At 39.5% G+C, this 19,838-nt stretch overlaps 1 protein-coding gene across 1 annotated transcript; it reads right to left on the bottom strand.

Moving 5' to 3' along the window:
- Window positions 1-350: 350 nt before the first annotated feature.
- Window positions 351-17,849, bottom strand: zgc:101559 (Ras-related protein Rab-33B-like). The gene is made up of 2 exons (XM_061879812.1): window positions 17,547-17,849; window positions 351-1,300 (listed from the first exon to the last, which is right to left on the bottom strand). Exons 1-2 carry the CDS (start codon window positions 17,787-17,789, stop codon window positions 851-853), a joined length of 693 nt encoding a protein of 230 aa, XP_061735796.1. The 5' UTR covers window positions 17,790-17,849; the 3' UTR covers window positions 351-850.
- Between the last annotated feature and the right edge of the window lie 1,989 nt (window positions 17,850-19,838).

Raw genomic sequence — 19,838 nt, 5'->3', positions numbered from 1 at the left:
GTACATTACTAAAAAAAGGTTGAGAACCACTGATATACAGTATGTTATCACCAAGCTATGACTTTATTTATTTTCATAGATAAATGCAAAAGATCCAACGATCCCTTTGTATGTAAATGAGGTACAATATTTTGAATCATAAATTGCTTTAAAATAAACTGAATTGAAAGTAGTGTTTATAAGGGCTTTAAAGTCAGCAGTCAAAAAACATTTGGAAACCAAAAATGAATGTGAGCCAAAATATGTAAAATTATTTGACAGTATGATTCAATAAGATGACAACAAACTTTTGAACCATTAAAACGTAAGTGCTGATGAAGTCAAAATACCCAAAACAAAAGTAGTCGGAATTTCGAGATCAACACTTCTTTATTTTGGAGATTTGCATGCAAGACAAAAATAGGTTGCATTGAAATTCCACATAGTCACGTCACCTTGTGGCATGTGATGAACTCCAAGGTCTTCCGGAGACAATGTCTGCAATTCAAGGTTGTTGTTTTTTGTCTTGTCACAAAAAATAATAATGACGTTACAGCACATATAGATTTAAAGTGCCTCATGTATACTTTGCTTTTATTGATGGAAATGTCACTTGCAGTGTACCTTTTTTCTCCGTATGTCTGCACAGCTAAGTTGCTACGTGGTTAATTGCATATCAGCTCTTTACATGATCAAAATTAAGGGCACTCTCCAGTTATATTTTTTGATAAATGAGCTAAAAATAGATTGTATGTTCCTTTGTTACATGTCTGTATTTGTGAATACATTTCATAAAAATATAGTGCAAACTTGTGCATTACAGCATGCTGATTAAGATGTAGTGTCTTGTGGTTGAAGGCGGAGCTTATTATCAGCATTGACAAGTCCCCGCCTCCTGCTTTCTGGGCTTCCACAGATACCTGACATCACCTTCAGCAGCAGGCTGCTTCAGTCTCAGAGGTTTATGACTCTTTAGTCTGTAAGCCAAAGTCAAGAAAATGGCTTCCACGTGCGCCTCCTCAGCCGGGTCCTTGGCCGAGGCTTCAAAAAGGGGCATGTTGTGCGCGTCGGCAAGGCACTGGGCCGCAGACGTGGGCACCTCGCGACGGTCCCTTAGGTCGCACTTGTTTCCCACCACCACGCGCGGCACTAGGGGCCCCACCGAGTGACGGCCGCACTCCTCGATCCACTCGGGGAGGCTCTGGAAAGTGGCCAGGCTGGTGACGTCGTACACGAAGATGACGGCGTGAACACTGCGGTAGTAGTGGTCCACCATGCTCTTGCGGAAACGCTCCTGGCCTGCCGTGTCCCATATCTGCAACTGCCCCCCCCCCCAAAGATGCAAATGTTAAAAGCCAAAACATTACCAATGTGATATAATTGTGCATCTGAAGAGACAACTTCCAATTAGAATGGCTTGTCTTGTAATTCCTCTTTTGCCTCAATGGGCGCTAGTGTCATATAGTCCAGTGGTTCTTTTTTTTTGATTGAATTGATTGATTGAAACTTTTATTAGTAGATTGCACAGTTCAGTACATACTAGATGGTAACACCCGAATAAGTTTTTCAACTTGTTTAAGTCGGGGTCCACGTTAATCAACTCATGGTAAAATGGGGGTACTTGAAGGTATGCCAAGAGGTCTGTGAGACTTTTTAAATATATTCTAAAAATAGCAACAATTTGAAAAATCCTTTATAAATATATTTATTGAATAATACTTCAAAAATATATGAATGTGAGTTCATAAACTGTGAAAAGAAATGCAACAATGCAATATTCAGTGTTGACAACTACATTTTTTTAATGGACATGTTCCATAAATATTGATGTTAAAGATGTATTTTTTTGTGAAGAAATGTTTAGAATTAAGTTCATGAATCCAGATGGATCTATATTACAATCACCCAAGGAGGGCACTTTAAGTACCCGGGCGGTATAGTTCGGTTGATAGAGTGGCCGTGCCAGCAACTTGAGGGTTCCAGGTTCGATCCCCGCTTCTGGCATCCTGGTTACTGCCGTTGTGTCCTTGGGCAAAACACTTTACCTACCTGATCCCAGTGCCACCCACACTGGTTTAAATTTAACTTTGATTATGGGTTTCACAATTTAAAGTGCTTTGAGTCACTAGAGAAAAGCGCTATATAAATATAATTCACTTCACTACTTCTATGTGTAGAAATCTTTATTTATAATTGAATCACTTGTTTATTTTTCAACACGTTTTTAGTTATTTTTATATCTTTTTTTCCAAATATTTCAAGAAAGACCACTACAAATGAGCAATATTTTGCACTGTTATACAATTTAATAAATCAGAAACTGATGACATAGTGCTGTATTTTACTTCTTTATCTCTTTTTTAACCAAAAATGCTTTGCTTTGATTAGGGGGTACTTGAATTAAAAAAAATGTTCACAGGGGGTACATCCCTGAAAAAAGGTTGAGAACCACTGATATAGTCAACATTCTGAATGTTAATGAGCCGTCTACTTGTTAACACATGATGACAAAACCATTTTTTAATGTAGGGCAGGGTGACATGTACCATTTTCAATTGATGGCAACAATATCTAACTATATCTAATGAGTACAAAAATTATGCATTGTATTTTCTTTTGCTACTTCCTGGTTGACTGAGAACGGCCAGAAAGTGCCACATTTTAATCAAGGTTAATGGTATCATTCCATCCTGACTGAACTAAAATAAAATAAATTCCGCATGGAAATTTTGATATTTTTGTCTATTTATTAGCCACTTCCTGCTTCTTCATTTAGGATGGGGCTGAGCCATTTTTAGTGACCCAAACAAAAGTGGAAAAACTTTAGTTTGTGTTTTTTCTTTGTTCATCCATTTGTACATTATGCGTAGCATGTTCGCCTAGAACGATGACAGCACACAGTGGGGCGGTATCATTCTGCACCAAAATATTTTCTAACAAAAATGAAAGTGTTTTTTATCAATCTGTGCCTATGTTACCCAGAAACAAATGTGTTTTGTTTACTAATGTTAGCTAATTTCCCAGTTCTTGGTGGATCATTACTGGAACATATTTTTCATTCTCGGCCAAAGGTGTTAGCAATGCCAACTACTCCGCCCTATTAAGTGTTTAGGTCTTATTAAGCACTTTAAATACTTGTGTGCTGTTCTTTCCACAGTCCTTTTAAATCAAGGGCATAAAACTTGTTTTCATCGAGGGCCATATTGCAATTATGGCTGAACTCAGAGGGCCGGTTATAACCGTGAATGTATATGAATGTAAATGTATCAAGATTTGCTTTATGATGTTACATAATTGCCTATGCATTTGCTTACTATATATTTATGTACGCTGTAAAAAAAAATAAAACCTACATTTTACGATACAAAAATCTAGGCAGCTCAGCGTAAAATGTATTTATTTACAGCATATTACTGTAAATGAAAAAAAAGGGCAACTCAGCTGCCAGTGTCTAACTGTAAAATCAACAGTTGTTGTTTTTACAGTATATTACTGCATTTTACAGTACATTTCTGGTGACTGAACTGCCAAATTTTCTACCATCCATCCATTTTCTACCGCTTATTCCCTTTGGGGTCGCGGGGGGCGCTGGTGCCTATCTCAGCTACAATCGGGCGGAAGGCTGGCTACACCCTGGACAAGTCGCCAGCTCATCGCAGGGCCAACACAGATCGACCAACAACATTCACAAACTAGGGCCAATTTAGTGTTGCCAATCAACCTATCCCCAGGTGCATGTCTTTGGAGGTGAGAGGAAGCCGGAGTACCCGGAGGGAACCCACGCAGTTGCGGGGAGAACATGCAAACTCCACACAGAATGATCCCGAGCCCGGGATTGAACCCAGGACTACTCAGGACCTTTGTACTGTACAACTCCTCTCTGGGGCGGGCGGCGGGGGGTACTAGGATGACAGGGGATGCAAAACAATAACAGTGCAATACATTTTCATAACATGGTCACTACTGCCTACTTTGTCTCGTTATATTCTTATTTTACTGTTATATTTTTATTCCCATTGTTGCTTTTTATTTATTTATTTTTTAAATTCTTATTGTAATATTTCTCTATTTTGTTTCTATTTAAACCCCCATTATTTACTTTTTACTTTTATTTAAATTGATCTCAACTCTGTACACTGCTGCTGGAATTTTAATTTTCCTGAAGGAACTCTCCTGAAGGAATCAATAAAGTACTATCTCTCTATCTTTGTACTGTGAGGCAGATGCACTAACCCAGGGGTGTCAAACGTACGGCCCGGGGGCCGGATCAGGCCCGCGAACAGGTTTGATCCGGCCCACGGGATAAGTTTGCGAAGCATAAAAAGGAGCAAACATTTTTGAATTAAATAAACTGCTGTTCTAAATGTGTCCACTAGATGTCACAATAGCAATTATTTGTACATTATAGATCAGTGGTTCTCAAATGGGGGTAGGTATCCCTGGGGGTACTTGAAGGTATGCCAAGGGGTACATGCGATTTTTAAAAAATATTCTAAAAATAGAAACAATTAAAAAATCCTTTATAAATATATTTATTGAATAATACTTCAACAAAATATGAATGTAAGTTCATAAACTGTGAAAAGAAATACAACAATGCAATATTCAGTGTTGACAGCTAGATTTTTTGTGGATATGTTCCATAAATATTGATGTTAAAGATTTCTTCTTTTGTGAAGAAATGTTTAGAATTAAGTTCATGAATCCAGATGGATCTCTATTACAATCCTTAAAGAGGGCACTTTAAGTTGATAATTACTTCTTTGTGGAGAAATCTTTATTTATAATTGAATCACGTGTTTATTTTTCAACACATTTTTAGTTATTTTTATATATTTTTTCCAAATAGTTCAAGAAAGACCACTACAAATGAGCAATATTTTGCACTGTTATACAATTTAATAAATCAGAAACTGATGACATAGTGCTGTATTTTACTTCTCTATCTCTTTTTGTCAACCAAAAATGCTTTGCTCTGATTATGGGGTACTTGAATTAAAAAAATGTTCACAGGGGGTACATCACTGAAAAAAGGTTGAGAACCACTGTTAAAGATTATGTAACATATATAAATAAAAAACGCAAAAAACTACACAACGTTAGTGTACTAGTTGAGGAAAATGAGCAAACTACATAAAAAACATCCTGTAATTTGATTTTGCTATTTGTTTATCCTGATAGATTGAAACTGAACACCAATGACCTGACTTGAACATTATCACATATTTTATTCAGAAAGTATATAAATAAATAAACATAGACTACTATTAACCGCAACAAGTGTGAAAAAAACCCCAAAAAAAACTTTGTGATTTGAACATTTACAGAATGTGCTAGTTCTATTTTAAAACAAAAAAACAATCTGAAGTTGTCCTTATTTTTAGGTTATCGTGCCGTGATTTTACTAGTCCTGCCCACTTGGGAGTAGATTTCTCTCCATGTGGCCCCGCATCTAAAATGAGTTCGACAGCCCTGCACTAACCCCTCTTCCACTGTGATGCCCCAAATTTTCTGCCCTAAAATCTATATTTTACCGTATAACTTGCTTTGAAATCATACATTAAGCAGATATTTAAGAATTAATTTTTATTTCTACACAAAATGTTTATGTATGAAAACATAATATTTGTTTATGCAATAGCATGAAGTACATGTATTTTATTTCTGCCCAAATGGAAAGAATAAATCAATTGAACAAAAAAAATACTTTATTAAAGCATATTATTTCCAGGCTTTTGCGAGTCACAAAAAATGACGTGGTCGTTTTGACGCCGGTCTTTTAAATTACATGTTTGGACTATCAGAGATGGCAGGCTGAGCGGCTGTGATTGAGGGAGCTCCCGATGAAAGTCTCAAATGAAAGACAAATACGCAAGAAAAACTCAGAGAAAATGTAAAAAGGAAAACCTCCAAGATTCGTCTGCTCTGTGGCCAACGAATGGAATGTTGAGGTCGAGGTATCAGCGTGCTTTTTGAAGTGCGGATTCGAGACGCGATGGAAAAAGAACACAACTATGCTACAAAGATGCGAGCAAATCAGCGGAAAAAAAGGCCTATATCTGCAGAGAACAATGAGTAAACGGATGTTTCCTCCAACTCTATTTTGGAGGGTATCTTAGCCCCTCAAAAGGAAAGTTGATGAAATTTGCAGACCTCGGCGAGCAAATCAAATAAAGCACTGCAATTAAGGCAGTGGAGTTCAAAATAAAATGTCCGCTTGTGCAAGGAGAATAATGACTTGAAGGAAATGTTAAAGGAGCAAGAAAGAACCAGAAAGAAGTGGCGCCTCAAACTTAAAGGGGAACTGCACTTTTCTTTTAGTATTTTGCCTACCGTTCACAATCCTTATGAGAGACAAAAACACAAATGTGTTTTTTTTTCTTTTCATTCTAATATGTAAAAATCGTCACGTTCTTGGTAGCTAGCAATGCAGCTAAAAGGAACAATTAATTCTACCCCTAAATCACTTTCATCACATCATCATCATCATTTATTTTTATTCCTTTCATGAAAATGCATGTATATATACACGTACAATTGACACTTTCATTGTTTTTTTTGTTTCTTAAACATTTCCTTTAAAAATGCATTCAAAAACCGTCAACAATTATTCATTTATGTTCTGTAACCTGTGTGATAACCAAACTGTATCGACATCGAGGAACTCATTTTGTAGCGTAGTAACACATCGGCATACTGCAGCATTAGCCGTATAAGCTAACAACGGAAAGAGATAAGCTAGCTTCTACGACAAGGAAGCCGTTTTGACTTTGTAATGCACAATACTGTGATAAGACACCAATCTGTACTGAGTGAAAAACTTGAACAATCATATTAGCGTATCTGTAAAGTATTATTCAATGTTTTGTTTTTAAACAGCTAGTTCGACAGTGAAGTGTAGTTGTAATAATACACACGACGTGCTGTGTCTATCTATCAGGATCAGCATTTAAAGTGTGACTCACTCCATGGACAGCTGGCCAGGGACATTATTTTCCAGTTTATTTGGGTAAGCAGTCCATTTATGTCAAAATAGCTTGGCTCCAAGTTCCACATTTATAGAGTTGGCACTTTCACACCACTCTCTCGGCTTCCGTCTGCTCCAATGTGTAACACTTCCTTTGTGCTCGTTAATAGAAGCAGCAGTTCATCCTGCGTATGTTCAGCTTAAAAAAAATAAGGTTGTAAGTCCTCATTTGTCTAAAAATAGTCTTCTTCGTTGCCTGTTATCGATGCCATGATTAGAAGACAAACACGCGTTTGTTTCCGAAAGTAGGAACACACATTTGTTGCCGGAAATCAGACGTGTGCTGCTATGGAAATGGAAATCAATGCGCTGAAGAAATCTGTGCCCCACCCATTGATTAAAATGATCAAAATACGGTAAATATTGAAGATATTACATATTGTTATGAACATGTCTGTTACTACAAATTATAATAAACACATAGTTTACAACTTTTTAAAGCAGGGGTCTCAAACATTCGGCCCGCGAGACGTTATTATGCGGCCCGCGCTTTGATATGACAAATTATAATGGTGCGAGTGTATTATGATCGGCACTTGACAGCGTCATACTTGCCAACGTCCCCAATTTTCCCGGGAGACCCCTGGATTTCAGAGCACCAATTCTCTTGGAGCCCCTGTCGATTTTTACCAGATCAACAATATTCAGGGAGTGCCATAATGGCACTGCCTTTAGCGCCCCCTACATCCTGAGTTGACAGCATGCAAGCCCAGTTGTAAGTTGTGTCTGGCCATGTGAGACGTACGTGTGTTATTGCAAGATATATTTCATCAACAACCACACATCACACTAAGGGTGGCTGTAAAAAAACTTTTAACCCTGTTACAAATATGTGCCAGACTGTGAACCCACACCAAACAAGAATGACAAACACATTTCAGGAGAACATCCGCACCGTAATACAACATAAACACACCAGAACAATTACCCATAATCCCATGCAGACCTAACTCTTCCGGGCTACAATATACACACTTGTGTCGGTTGAGTGTGTTGTATATTGTAGCCCTGAAAGGTGTTCTGGGTATTTGTTCTCTTGTGTTTAAGTTGTGTTAGGGTGCGGAAATTATCCCAAAAAGGGTTTGTCATTCTTGTTTGGTGTGGGTTCACAGTGTGGCGCATATTTGTAACAGTGTTAAAAGTTTTTTACGGCCACCCTTGGTGTGACCTATATGGCTGTTGAGCAAGTACGTCTTGCAGCCACTGATGTTGTTCTGCACAAGTCTCACACAACATGATACAGAGCCGGCACATTGGTTGTGTGATATAAAAGCGTGCGCGATGACATGTAGTGGAGCAGTAGTCTTCTTTTGGGGGTGCCCGGACCCCTGGAGGTACTCGAAGGTATGCCAAGGGACAAGTGAGATTTATTAAAAACATTCTAAAAAACAGCAGCAATTCATAAATCTTTTATACATATGTTTATTGAATAATACTTCAATGAAGTATAAATGTAAGTTCATAAACTGTGGAAAAATAATACAAACATTCAGTGTTGACAGCTAGACTTTTTGTGGCCATGTTCCATAAATATTGATGTTAAAGATTTCTTTTTTTGTGAAAAAATGTTTAGAATTAAGCTGATGAATCCAGATGGATTTCTTTTACAATCCCCAAAGAGGGCACTTTAAGTTGATGATTACTTCAATGTGTAGACATCTTTATTTATAATTGAATCACTTGTTTATTTTTCAACAAGTTTTTTAGTTATTTTTATATCTTTTTTTCCAAATAGTTCAAGAAACACCACTATAAATGAGCAATATTTTGCACTGTTATACAATTGAATAAATCAGAAACTGATGACATAATGCTGTATTTTACTTCTTTATCTCTTTTGTACAAACAAAAATGCTTTCATGGATGGGAATAATGATTTACAAAATCTGCTGAAAATGTTTTAATCCTAAAACACGGCTTTGCGGAATGTCCGCATAGCGGCCGCAAACGAGTGCACGTAAAAATGTTGAAACCTATGTTAGCTTAGGATGCATTTCCTGCTATTTTGAGTCAAAATCAAACAATATTCACCTGAGCCATGCCCTGTTCCACTTGTTTCTCACGCCCTTATCGATATCTTTTGCTAATGAAGCATTCCTATCTCGAATAAGCTTAACCATTTCTGAAACTGGTTTGTCAATAAAGAAACGTGTTAATTGAGAGCTACTGTGTTTTCCAGGCAATTAATTTGACCACAATGAAAAAGACTGAAAACATTTCTGGGAGTCTGGGGGACGAAGGCCCCCAGCCAGGTCCAGGCTCTGGTGGGGTGACAAGGGGGGCAACGCCCCCATAGCTCCTGGTTTTTCACCAATTTAACATGCTAAAATTGACAAAAACAGCAGCATTTGAAGAAAATATTTTAGTGTTTAAAGACAAGAAAACATCATTAATAGAACATACATACCCCAATTATCCTAATGAATCACTGTATATGGTTCAGTCCCAACAGTATTTAGTCAGTAATATTTACATTTTGTGTTCATTTCACATCCACAGGTGTCACATTGATCAGTGTTATTATCTACAGTTTACAGTATTACCACATTACTTCAGTTCACTTTACACATTTACTTGCTCGGAGAGCCCTAACATGAGCTTTCCTTGCAAATTTCTGAGCATCCAGGATTTTCCTTTTGGTCTCTGCTTTTGTAGCTTCTTTTTTGGATTTCACTGCCAACTTCTGCCTCTAGAATTATATGCAAATTCATTTCAAATAAATTGTTAACTGGAATCAATAATGCAACTCTTTGAATTTCTTTACTTTCATAATATAATTTCACGTGGCTTTTTATTTTTAGAAAAAAACATTAATATTTCGCAGAGCAATAATTGGTTAATAATATTTAAAACAAACATGCGTATTTCGCAAGCAAATTTTGTTTAGCTTACCTCATTATTAACTACCCTATCTGCAACTGAGGTGAGTTGTTTGGGTGGATCTTTCCTCTCGATGTCCACGGCAGTTGTCGATGTAAACAAAGGATGAAGTCCGTAAGGTTTGCTCACTTTCGGTTGACATCCAAAAGTACCAGCTAGTGAAAAGTTTGTTTTCCTTGCTTCAAGTTGTTTCTTATGTTTTTGGCGTTTCGCATGTACTTCCAAAACCTTGAAACCTCGTGATCCATAGTCAGTATATCATGACACCACGTGCAAAAAACTTTTCGGGACGATCGATTTTCCGAATAGAATCGCCGAACAAAGTCGTAACTTCCTTCTTCCCAACAGTATCAGTGATTTCCCTTTCCATCCAGTCCCATCAAAACTTATTTTTGACATGTTTATCAATTTATTTTATTCGTGAAGCGTCCTTTCTCTCGAGAACCGACATCGTTTACATTTGGAAAATGGCGGTGATGACGTCATCATTCATAACAGATGTCCTGATTGGTCACAAGGAACATATCGACCAATCAACTACGGCGTAATATTATATTACGCCGTAGTTGATTGGTCGACACTCCCCCCCCCCCGAGATTAAAGAAGACGGAATTCCGACTTTAGACGGAAAAATCACATGCCTGGTTTCCTTTCCAGATTAGTCGCCGATAAACACAACCAATATAAACAGAATACGAGTTCAGAAACGTTCTCAATAATTGAGGATCAGGGACTAGATATTGTCGGCAAACGACGCGTACAGACGCCTATAACGGGCAATGTCATTGGTTGATGTCGTCAGCTGATAGTACAGCTAGCCAATCTGGGGCCTTCACACATTGGCATTATATTATATAGATGACCCTGGCGGCGCCAAAATCAGCGGAATTCCGCGGAAAATTCCCATCCCTGTGCTTTGCTCTGATTAAGGGGTACTTGAATTAAAAAGATGCTCACATGGGGTACATCACTGAAAAAAGGTTGAGAACCACTGTTGTAGAGGACCTTAAAGGCAGTGCAGTCACGGCAGCCCTTAATATTGTCGGCCGGGTGAAAATTGGGAACAATTCAGGAGAATGGTTGCACCGGTAGATTGTCGGGAGGTGCTCTGAAATTCAGGAGTCTCCCAGAAAAATCGTGAGGATTGGCAAGTATGTTGCTACGGCGGGAAAGCCCTTCATAGAAGGTGAATTCATTAAAAAGTGCATGTTAGATTTTTTAAGACATCTTTTCTTGCGGCCCAGCCTCACCCAGTTTCTGCATCCAGAGGCCCCCAGGTAAATTGAGTTTGAGACCCCTGCTTTAAAGTGTGTATACTTTTTCTGGGACACTGTGTGTGTGTGTGTGTGTGTGTGTGTGTGTGTGTGTGCGTGTGTGTGTGTGTGTGCGTGTGTAAAACAACAGACATGTTCAAAACAATACGTAATATGTTCAATATTTAACGTATTTTGATCATTTTAATCAATGGGTGGGGCACTGATTTCTGTCTGGACCAGAACGGACATTAGTTTGAGAACAGGCGGTGACAAAACAATAGAACAATGTTTGTAAATTTTTTTACATGTTGAAAACTAAACAAATAACAAAAACCTAGTTTACAATATTTAAAGTGTGTATTGTTGGGACACCCTAAACTTGCAGTGTGTATATAAAACATTGATGGGGGTTTTGTAGTTGTTTAAGAGGGCTTTGAATGCTACAACGGTGACTCCCTTCAGCCGCATCTTCAAAACGTTTTTTATCGACTTTAAAAAAACAAAACAAAGACAAAAGTGTTCTTGTCTTTCATTATGTGAACAATAGGCAACATTCCAGAAAAAGAGCAGTTCCCTTTTAAAGGCTTGTAAGAACACAAGGATGCCCATAAAAACGCTAAAGGGATCCAAGTCTTAACTCACATCGTTCAAGAACTATCAAGCCAAAACACAGGCGGAGTTGATGTGGCTTACAGAGTTGAAAGGAGGTTGGAAAATAAAAGATGCCATATTATTGTCATCTTTAACTAGAGATGTGTTAAGGAAGAGATCCGGAGGAGGAGCAAGGGGTCTGCAGTGTGCAAAGAGAAGACCACCCAGCTTGCTGATGTGCTTCCACGAGAAGATTTAGAGGAGAGGACTTGAGGAAATGTCCAAGATTGGATGTCAAAAGAGAAAACAAGGCTGTGGAAGTTCACCTTTACTGTTTATAATTGTAGCAGAAATGTTAGCTTTTTTCATGAAAACTCTTTTGTAGAAGGGATTCAATTGATGGGAAATTAGATAACGAGCTGATGACACTAAACTTAAAAGAAATAATAATACAAATGATAATTAAATCCGGACAGCACAGTGGAACAGGGGTCAGTGCGTGCGTGTGCCTCACAATACGAAGGTCATGGGTTAGATCCCTGGGCTCGGGGTCTTTCTGTGTCGAATTTGCATGTTCTCCCTGTGACTGCGTGGGTTGCTTCCAGGTACTCTGGCTTCTTCCCACCTTTACAGACATGCACCTTGGGATAGGTTGATTGGCAACACTAATCTGGCCCTAGTGTGTGAATGTGAGTGTGAATGTTGTCGGTCTATCTGTGTTGGCCCTGTGATGAGGTAGCGACTTGTACAGGGTGTATACCGCCTTCCGCCCGAGTACAGCTGGGATAGGCTCCAGCACCCCCGCAACCCCGAGAGGGACAAGCAGCAGAAAATGGATGGATGAATCATCAAATCCCCTTGGCCATACAACCTATGGATTTGTTTTCTAAAGCTTCTGGACTCCCTTTAAACACGGACAAGTGGGCAATCCAGGGGTGCCAATATGTCTGGCCATGACTGAATTAGATATCTAGTTATTCCTAAAGTTAAATAAATACGATGAGGTTGGCGGAGTTTGATGGTAGCGAGGGTGTATATTGTAGCGTCCCAGGAGAGTTAGTGCTGCAAGGGCTCCTGGGTATTTGTTCTGTTGTGTTTATGTTGTGTTACGGTGCGGATGTTCTCCCAAAATGTGTTTGTCAATCTTGTTTGGTGTGGGTTCACAGTGTGGCGCATATTTGTTACAGTGTTAAAGTTGTTTATATGGCCACCCTAGGTGTGACCTGTATGGCTGGCTGTTGATCAAGTATGGCTTGCATTCACTAATGTGTGTGTGTAAAAGCCACATATATTATGTGACTGGGCCGACACGCTGTTTGTATGGCGGAAAAGCAGAAGTGACGACAGGTTGTAGAGGACGCTAAAGGCAGTGCCTTTAAGGCACGCCCCCAATTTTGTTGTCCGGGTGGAAATCGGGAAAAAGGTTGCCCTGGGAGATTTTCGGGAAAGGCACTGAAATTCAGGAGTCTCCCGGAAAAATCGGGGGATTTGGCAATAAGGCTGGGCGATGTATGGATATACTCGATATATCGCGGGTTTGTCTCTGTGCGATATAGAAAATGACTATATCGTGATATTTGAGTATACGTTCTCACGCAGTTGCTTTTAGCTGCGGGCATTACACTACAGGCTCTTCCCACTCCCACTTGTGTCTCCTTCTCACTGACAGCAAGCGCACCTTCTTACATACGTCACGTCATACGTCACACGCCCTCACGGAGCAGAGAGGTAGCAGCATGGGTAACATTAGCTGTGATGCTAGCGGAGCTGTGTGAGTGGTAATACGAGAGAAAGATGGTGCGAATCTGGTAACAAATGAAGGAAGAAAAACAGCGGAGGGTCCATCGTCTGGCGGTGGTTTGGCTTCAAGTGGAAATAAGTTGAATAGACAACCGTAATTTTTCAAGTGTGGGACAAAAGCGATGCTACAAAAAGTAGCCTTAGTGCTAAAATGTAGCATCATTTGTAAAGTCACCTGCTGGAGAATGAAGAGTGCTTAGTCCGCATCTTAACATCTCTGTTCGGTGCCACATGCCAACACCCTCAAAATGCCGAGGCAAACATTTCCAGATCAACACCGTATGAAAAAAATAGTCAACAACAAAAGGAGATAATGTCCGCAGTAACCAACCACATAGCAAAGGACAAACACTATTTGATTTCCTATTTATGCAGCTCAACTTTATTTGACACTTATTGAAATATCTTGTGTGACATTATGCACTAAATTGCACTTTATTTGTTTTAAACTATTGTAGCGGCGTTCTGTACAAAAAGTGCACTTTAAATTAGTGTTGTTTTAATATGTCATCTTTGTGACATCATGCACAAAAGTGCACTAATAGCTTGTTTTAAAATGTCTCTGACAATTTTGCACTTTCTGTTTTGGAAATGACATGAATGTTTGTGCCATTGCTTAATTACTGTTTAATAAATACAGTTTTGGTCAATTGACTTAGTTGTGATTTCCTTCTCTGCATGAAAGTTTAAAATGAGCATATATTAATGCAGAATGAACAAGAATATTTTAATGTACAAACATAGAATCATCATACTGGTGTGATTTATGCATCAATTGTTAATTCAAGGCTTAGGCAAAAATATCGAGATATATATTGTGTATCGCGATATGGCCTAAAAATATTGAGATATTAATGAAAGGCCATACTGCCCAGCCTTAATTCGAGTATACGTTCTCACGCAGTTGCTTTTAGCTGCGGGCATTACACTACAGGCTCTTTCCACTCCTTCTTGTGTCTCCTTCTCACTGACAGCAAGCGGACTTTCTTATATACGTCACATACTGTCAAGTCATACGTCACATACGTATACACCCTTGCGGAGCTGGGAGGTAGCTACAGTTATTGAAACATCTTATGTGACATCATGCCCAAAAGTGTACTTTTTTTGTTTTAAACTATTTTAGTGGCGTTCTGTACAAAAAGTGCACTTTTAGTGTTGTTTTAATATGTCATCTTAATGACATCATGCACAAAAGTGCACTAATGGCCCATCAATTTTACACCGCTTGGCCCTTTTGGGGTCGCTGCAACCTATCTCAGCTGCATTCAGGCGGAAGGCGGCGTACACCCTGGACAAGTCACTACCTCATCGCAGGGTCAATACAGATAGACAACATTCACACTCACATTCACACACTTGGGCCAATTTAGTCGTCTCTTTTCATCGCATAATTACACAGTATTTTGGACTTCTGTGTTGCTGAATCTTTTGCAATTTGTTCATTTAATAATGGAGACAATAAAAAGAAGAATGCTGTTGGTGGAAAGCGGTGGATTGCAGCTGCCTTCAGCAACCGAAACACAGCTGGTGTTTCTTTGTTTGTTGTGAAGCTTTAGCGAACATGTTTCTCTACCATATGTCAACCAGCAAGTTTTTGGATGAGTACATTGTGATATTAAGTTGGCTCCTACCAGAGACTTGTGCAGAGTTAGCATCACCCTGCAGAATCTGTCAAAAAGGCAGCTGTGATCTTGGCTCCTCCATTGGCTCCTCTCAGAGACACAGGCGCTCACCGCAGCCCTCCGACTTTCAGGTATGACTTTATAATCTCACTAAAACACTATTAACACAATAAGCAGATAAGGGATTTTCCAGAATTATCCTAGTAAATGTGTCTAAAAACATCTGAATCGCTCCCACTGCCGTCGCCTTTTTTTTCTTTTCTAGTGCTTCACTCTGACTTTCCTCATCCACAAACCTTTCATCCTCGCTCAAATTAATTAATGGAGAAATCCTCGCTTTCTTGGTCCGAATCGCTCTTGCTGCTGGTGGCTATGATTATAAACAATGTGAGGATGTGAGGAGCCCTACAAACCGTGACGTCACGCGCACATCGTCTGCTACTTCCGGTATAGGCAAAGCTTTTTTATTAGCGACCAAAAGTTGCGAACTTTATCGTCGATGTTCTCTACTAAATCCTTTCAGCAAAAATACGGCAATATCGCAAAATGATCAAGTATGACACATAGAATGGACCTGCTATCCCCGTTTAAATAAGAAAATTAAATTTCAGTAGGCTTTTAATGGAGAATGAACAAGAATATTTTAATGTAGACATATAAAATCATCACACTGGTGTGATTATTAGTATCAAGTGTTAATTCAAGGCTAAGGCAAAATATCGAGATATATATCATGTATTGCGACATGGCCTAAAAATATTGAGGTATTGAAAAAAGGCCATATCGCCCAGTCCTAGTTAGCAAGTATGCTGAAGGACGAGTTGGGAAACGCACGGCCCACCACTGGTAAATATATATTGTTTGTGTGTAGAATTTTTCAATATAAAAAATATATTTAAAGACCTACTGAAACCCACTTCTACCGACCACGCAGTCTGGTAGTTTATATATCAATGATGAAATATTAACATTGCAAAACATGCCCATACGGCCGGTTTAGTTTACTAAATTACAATTTTAAATTCCCTGCGTAGTTTCATGTTAAAAATGTCGCGGAATGATGACGGGTATGATGACGCGTGTTTGTGACGCCTCGGGTTGTAGCGGACATATTAGCCCAGCACCACACACGGCTAAAAGTCGTCTCTTTTCATTGCATAACTACACAGTAATTTGGACATCTGTGTTGCTGAATCTTTTGCAATTTGTTCATTTAATAATGGAGACTATAAAGAACAATGCTGTTGGTGGAAAGCGGTGGATTGCAGCTGCCTTTAGCAAAGAGACACAGCCTGTGTTTCTTTGTTTGTTGTGAAGCTTTAACACAGAGCGGTCAAGCAAACATGTTTCTCTACGTCAAACAGTAAGTTTTTTGATGGGAAAATTGTGATATTAAGTCGGCTCTTACCGGAGACTTCAGTGGATTATGCGACCTCTTCCTGCAGCTCAAAAAGGCAGCTGTGATCTTGGCTCCTCTGCTTCTCTCAGAGACACTGGCGTTCACCGCAGCCATCCGACCTTCAGGTATGACTTTACAATCTCACTAAAACACTATTAAAACAATAGGCAGATAAGGCATCTTCCAGAATTATCCTAGTAAATATGTCTAATTACATCTGAAACGGTCCCACTGCCGCCGCCTGGAGCCGTCGCCTTTTCTTTATTTTCTTTTTTAGTGTGCTTCACTCTAACTTTCCTCATCCACAAATCTTTCACCCTCGCTCAAATTAATGGGGAAATTGTAGCTTTCTCGGTCCGAATTGTTCTTGCTGCTGGTGGCTATGATTATAAACAATGTGAGGATGTTTGGAGCCCTACAACCCGTGACGTCACGCGCACATCATCTGCTACGTCCGGTACAGGCAAGGCTTTTTTATTAGCGACCAAAAGTTGCGAACCTTATCGTCGATGTTCTCTACTAAATCCTTTCAGCAAAAATATGGCAATATCGCAAAATGATCAAGTATGACACATAGAATGGACCTACTATCCCCGTTTGAATAAGAAAATCTCATTTCAGTAGGCCTTTAAAAAAAAGGCCATATCGCCCAGCCCTAGTTGGCAAGTATGCTGAAGGCCGAGTCGGGATACACACGGCCCACCACTGGTAAATAAATATTGTTTGTGTGTAAAATTGATCAATATAAAAAATATATTTAAAAAAAGAATTAATGGAATTTTTTTATTTTTTTTAAGATAGGATTGGACTATTCCAGAAATAGCGTGCCCCCTATCGTTTCGGAGTATTATGACGTTTTCCCAACAAATATTTACCGGCATGAATAAACCTATTTGGTCTTCAAACTAGTAAAGTTTTCCTATAGAAATGTTGTAGCTACGAATGTGACGTTTTTATGCTGCAATTAAAAGTGTGTTTGGCCGTCTCACCTTGATGACTTCCCCGTCCAGCCTCAGCGTCTTCTCCCTGAAGTCGACGCCGATGGTCGCCTCGGGATTCTTCAGGAAAGAACCGCCACAGAACCTGTAAGTCAGACACGTCTTCCCCACGCTGGTGTCTCCTATGACGATGATTTTGAACACGCGACAGTTGCTGTCCTGGTATGACGACGACAGCTCAAGGGAGTCGTCAATCAAGTCTTCACCGCCGGCGGATTTGTGATCTATTGCCATCGCTCATCTTCTCGCGGTGTGTGGACTGTGTTGAACTGAATGGGTGGAAAATATCGCGAGAACTAGCGAGAAAGTACACCGGAATGAAAATGTCAACAGCGTTCTCTGGCCACAAACTACAGTTTTTTCCTTTATTAATATATAATACATTTGATTAAAATTAGGATTTTATCTTGAAATTTGACATTATACTATAAGATGTATTATTAATGATCTGAAACACGTGTTTCAGATCATTATTATTCAGATCATTAATAATACTTTTTTTTTAAATCTGTCAGCTAGGTATTCATTTTAAAATATTTGTATTTTTATCGTTGTTGACATAATCTTGTAAAGAACATAAAACCTGCACCTATTTTAGTAATGTAAAACTGTTACTAATATTCATAATCATGCACTTAAAACGAGGTAGCCAACATAACTTTTAAAACCACTCATTATTAATCAAACAATCAATCAATGATTATTTATATAGCCCTAAATCACTAGTGTCTCAAAGGGCTGCACAAACCACAACGACATCCTTGGTAGAGCCCACGTAAGGGCAAGGAAAACTCACACCCAGTGGGATGTCGGTGACAATGATGACTATGAGAAACCTTGGAGAGGACGCGTATGTGGGCAACCCCCCCGTCACCCCCACCCCCCTTAGGGGACCGAAAGCAATGGATGTCGAGCGGGTCTAACATGATACTGTGAAAGTTCAATCCATAGTGGATCCGGATCCAACACAACCGTGAGAGTCCAGTCCAAAGTGGATCCAACACAGTAGCGAGAGTCCCGTCCATAGTGGAGCCAACAGGAAACCATCCCAAGCGGAGGCGGATCATCAGCGCAGAGATGTCCCCAGCCGATAAACATGCGAGCGGTCCATCCTGGGTCTCGACTCTGGACAGCCAGTACTTCATCCATGGCCACCGGACCGGACCCCCTCCACACGGTAGAGTGGGACAGAGGAGAAAAAGAAAAGAAACGGCAGATCAACTGGTCTAAAAAGGCAGTCTATTTAAAGGCTAGAGTATACAAAGGAGTTTTAAGGTGAGACTTAAATGCTTCTACTGAGGTACTATCTCGAACTGTTACCGGGAGGGCATTCTAGAGTACTGGAGCCCGAACGGAAAACGCTCTATAGCCCACAGACTTTTTTTGGGCTCTGGGAATCACTAATAAGCCGGAGTCCTTTGAACCACCCATTCAGTTCAACACAGTCCACACACCGCGAGAAGATGAGCGATGGCAATATATCACAAATCCGCCGGCAGTGAAAACTTGATACATGACTGCAACTACTATAATAAGCATATTAAACTAGTATAAAGGTAAAATGTTTTTAATTCAGTAGATATCAAAATACATGCACCTGGGGATAGGTTGATTGGCAACACTAAATTGGCCCTAGTGTGTGAATGTGAGTGTGAATGTTGTCCGTCTATCTGTGTTGGCCCTGTGATGAGGTAGAGACTTGTCCAGGGTGTACCCCGCCTTCCTCCCGATTGTAGCTGAGATAGGCTCCAGCGCCCCACGCAACCCCGAAGGGAATAAGCGGTAGAAAAATAATGGATAGATATCTTAGTCTTGAATAGAATTACTTTTAACGGTCTTCATAGTAATGATTTTAAAGTGCAGCTAAGGAGCCATTTTCGTTTTTCTCGAAAACAAAATGAATTAGAAATTAATGAGATGTATTCTTGGATAATATGCTGATTTGCTTAATCACATACAACAGGGGTCCCCAAACTAAGGCCCGCGAGAAGTCTCAATTTTTTTTTTTTTTATTTGTCCGACAGCTTTTATGTTAGCTACTTCTCTTTGTTTATTTATAATGTTATTTTCTGCTGGATCCCCTCTCTATTTTATGCTGCCCTTTTTTTTTATTGCTGCAGCTGTTACATATACTGTAATACTGTACATCAGGGGTGTCCAACTCATTTGAGCTCAGGGGCCGCATGGAGGGGAATCTGAGCACACGCGGGCCGGACTATTAAAATCGTGGCATTAAAACAAAAAAATAAGGACAACTTCAGATTGTTTTCTTTGTCTTACTTT

Source organism: Nerophis ophidion, linkage group LG19, assembly GCF_033978795.1.
Source record: "Nerophis ophidion isolate RoL-2023_Sa linkage group LG19, RoL_Noph_v1.0, whole genome shotgun sequence".
In the NCBI taxonomy this organism is placed as follows: domain Eukaryota; kingdom Metazoa; phylum Chordata; class Actinopteri; order Syngnathiformes; family Syngnathidae; genus Nerophis; species Nerophis ophidion.
The sequence above is the reverse complement of the archived record's forward strand: the minus strand, read 5'-3'. Positions and strand labels throughout refer to the sequence as shown.

Excerpts from the sequence above, each read along its gene's own strand:
- zgc:101559 (XM_061879812.1), bottom strand. The coding sequence starts at position 17,789 with ATGGCAATAGATCACAAATCCGCCGGCGGTGAAGACTTGATTGACGAC. Across the intron at positions 1,301-17,546 it reads TGGACGGGGAAGTCATCAAG|TTGCAGATATGGGACACGGC; the intron begins GTGAGACGGCCA and ends GGGGGGGGGCAG.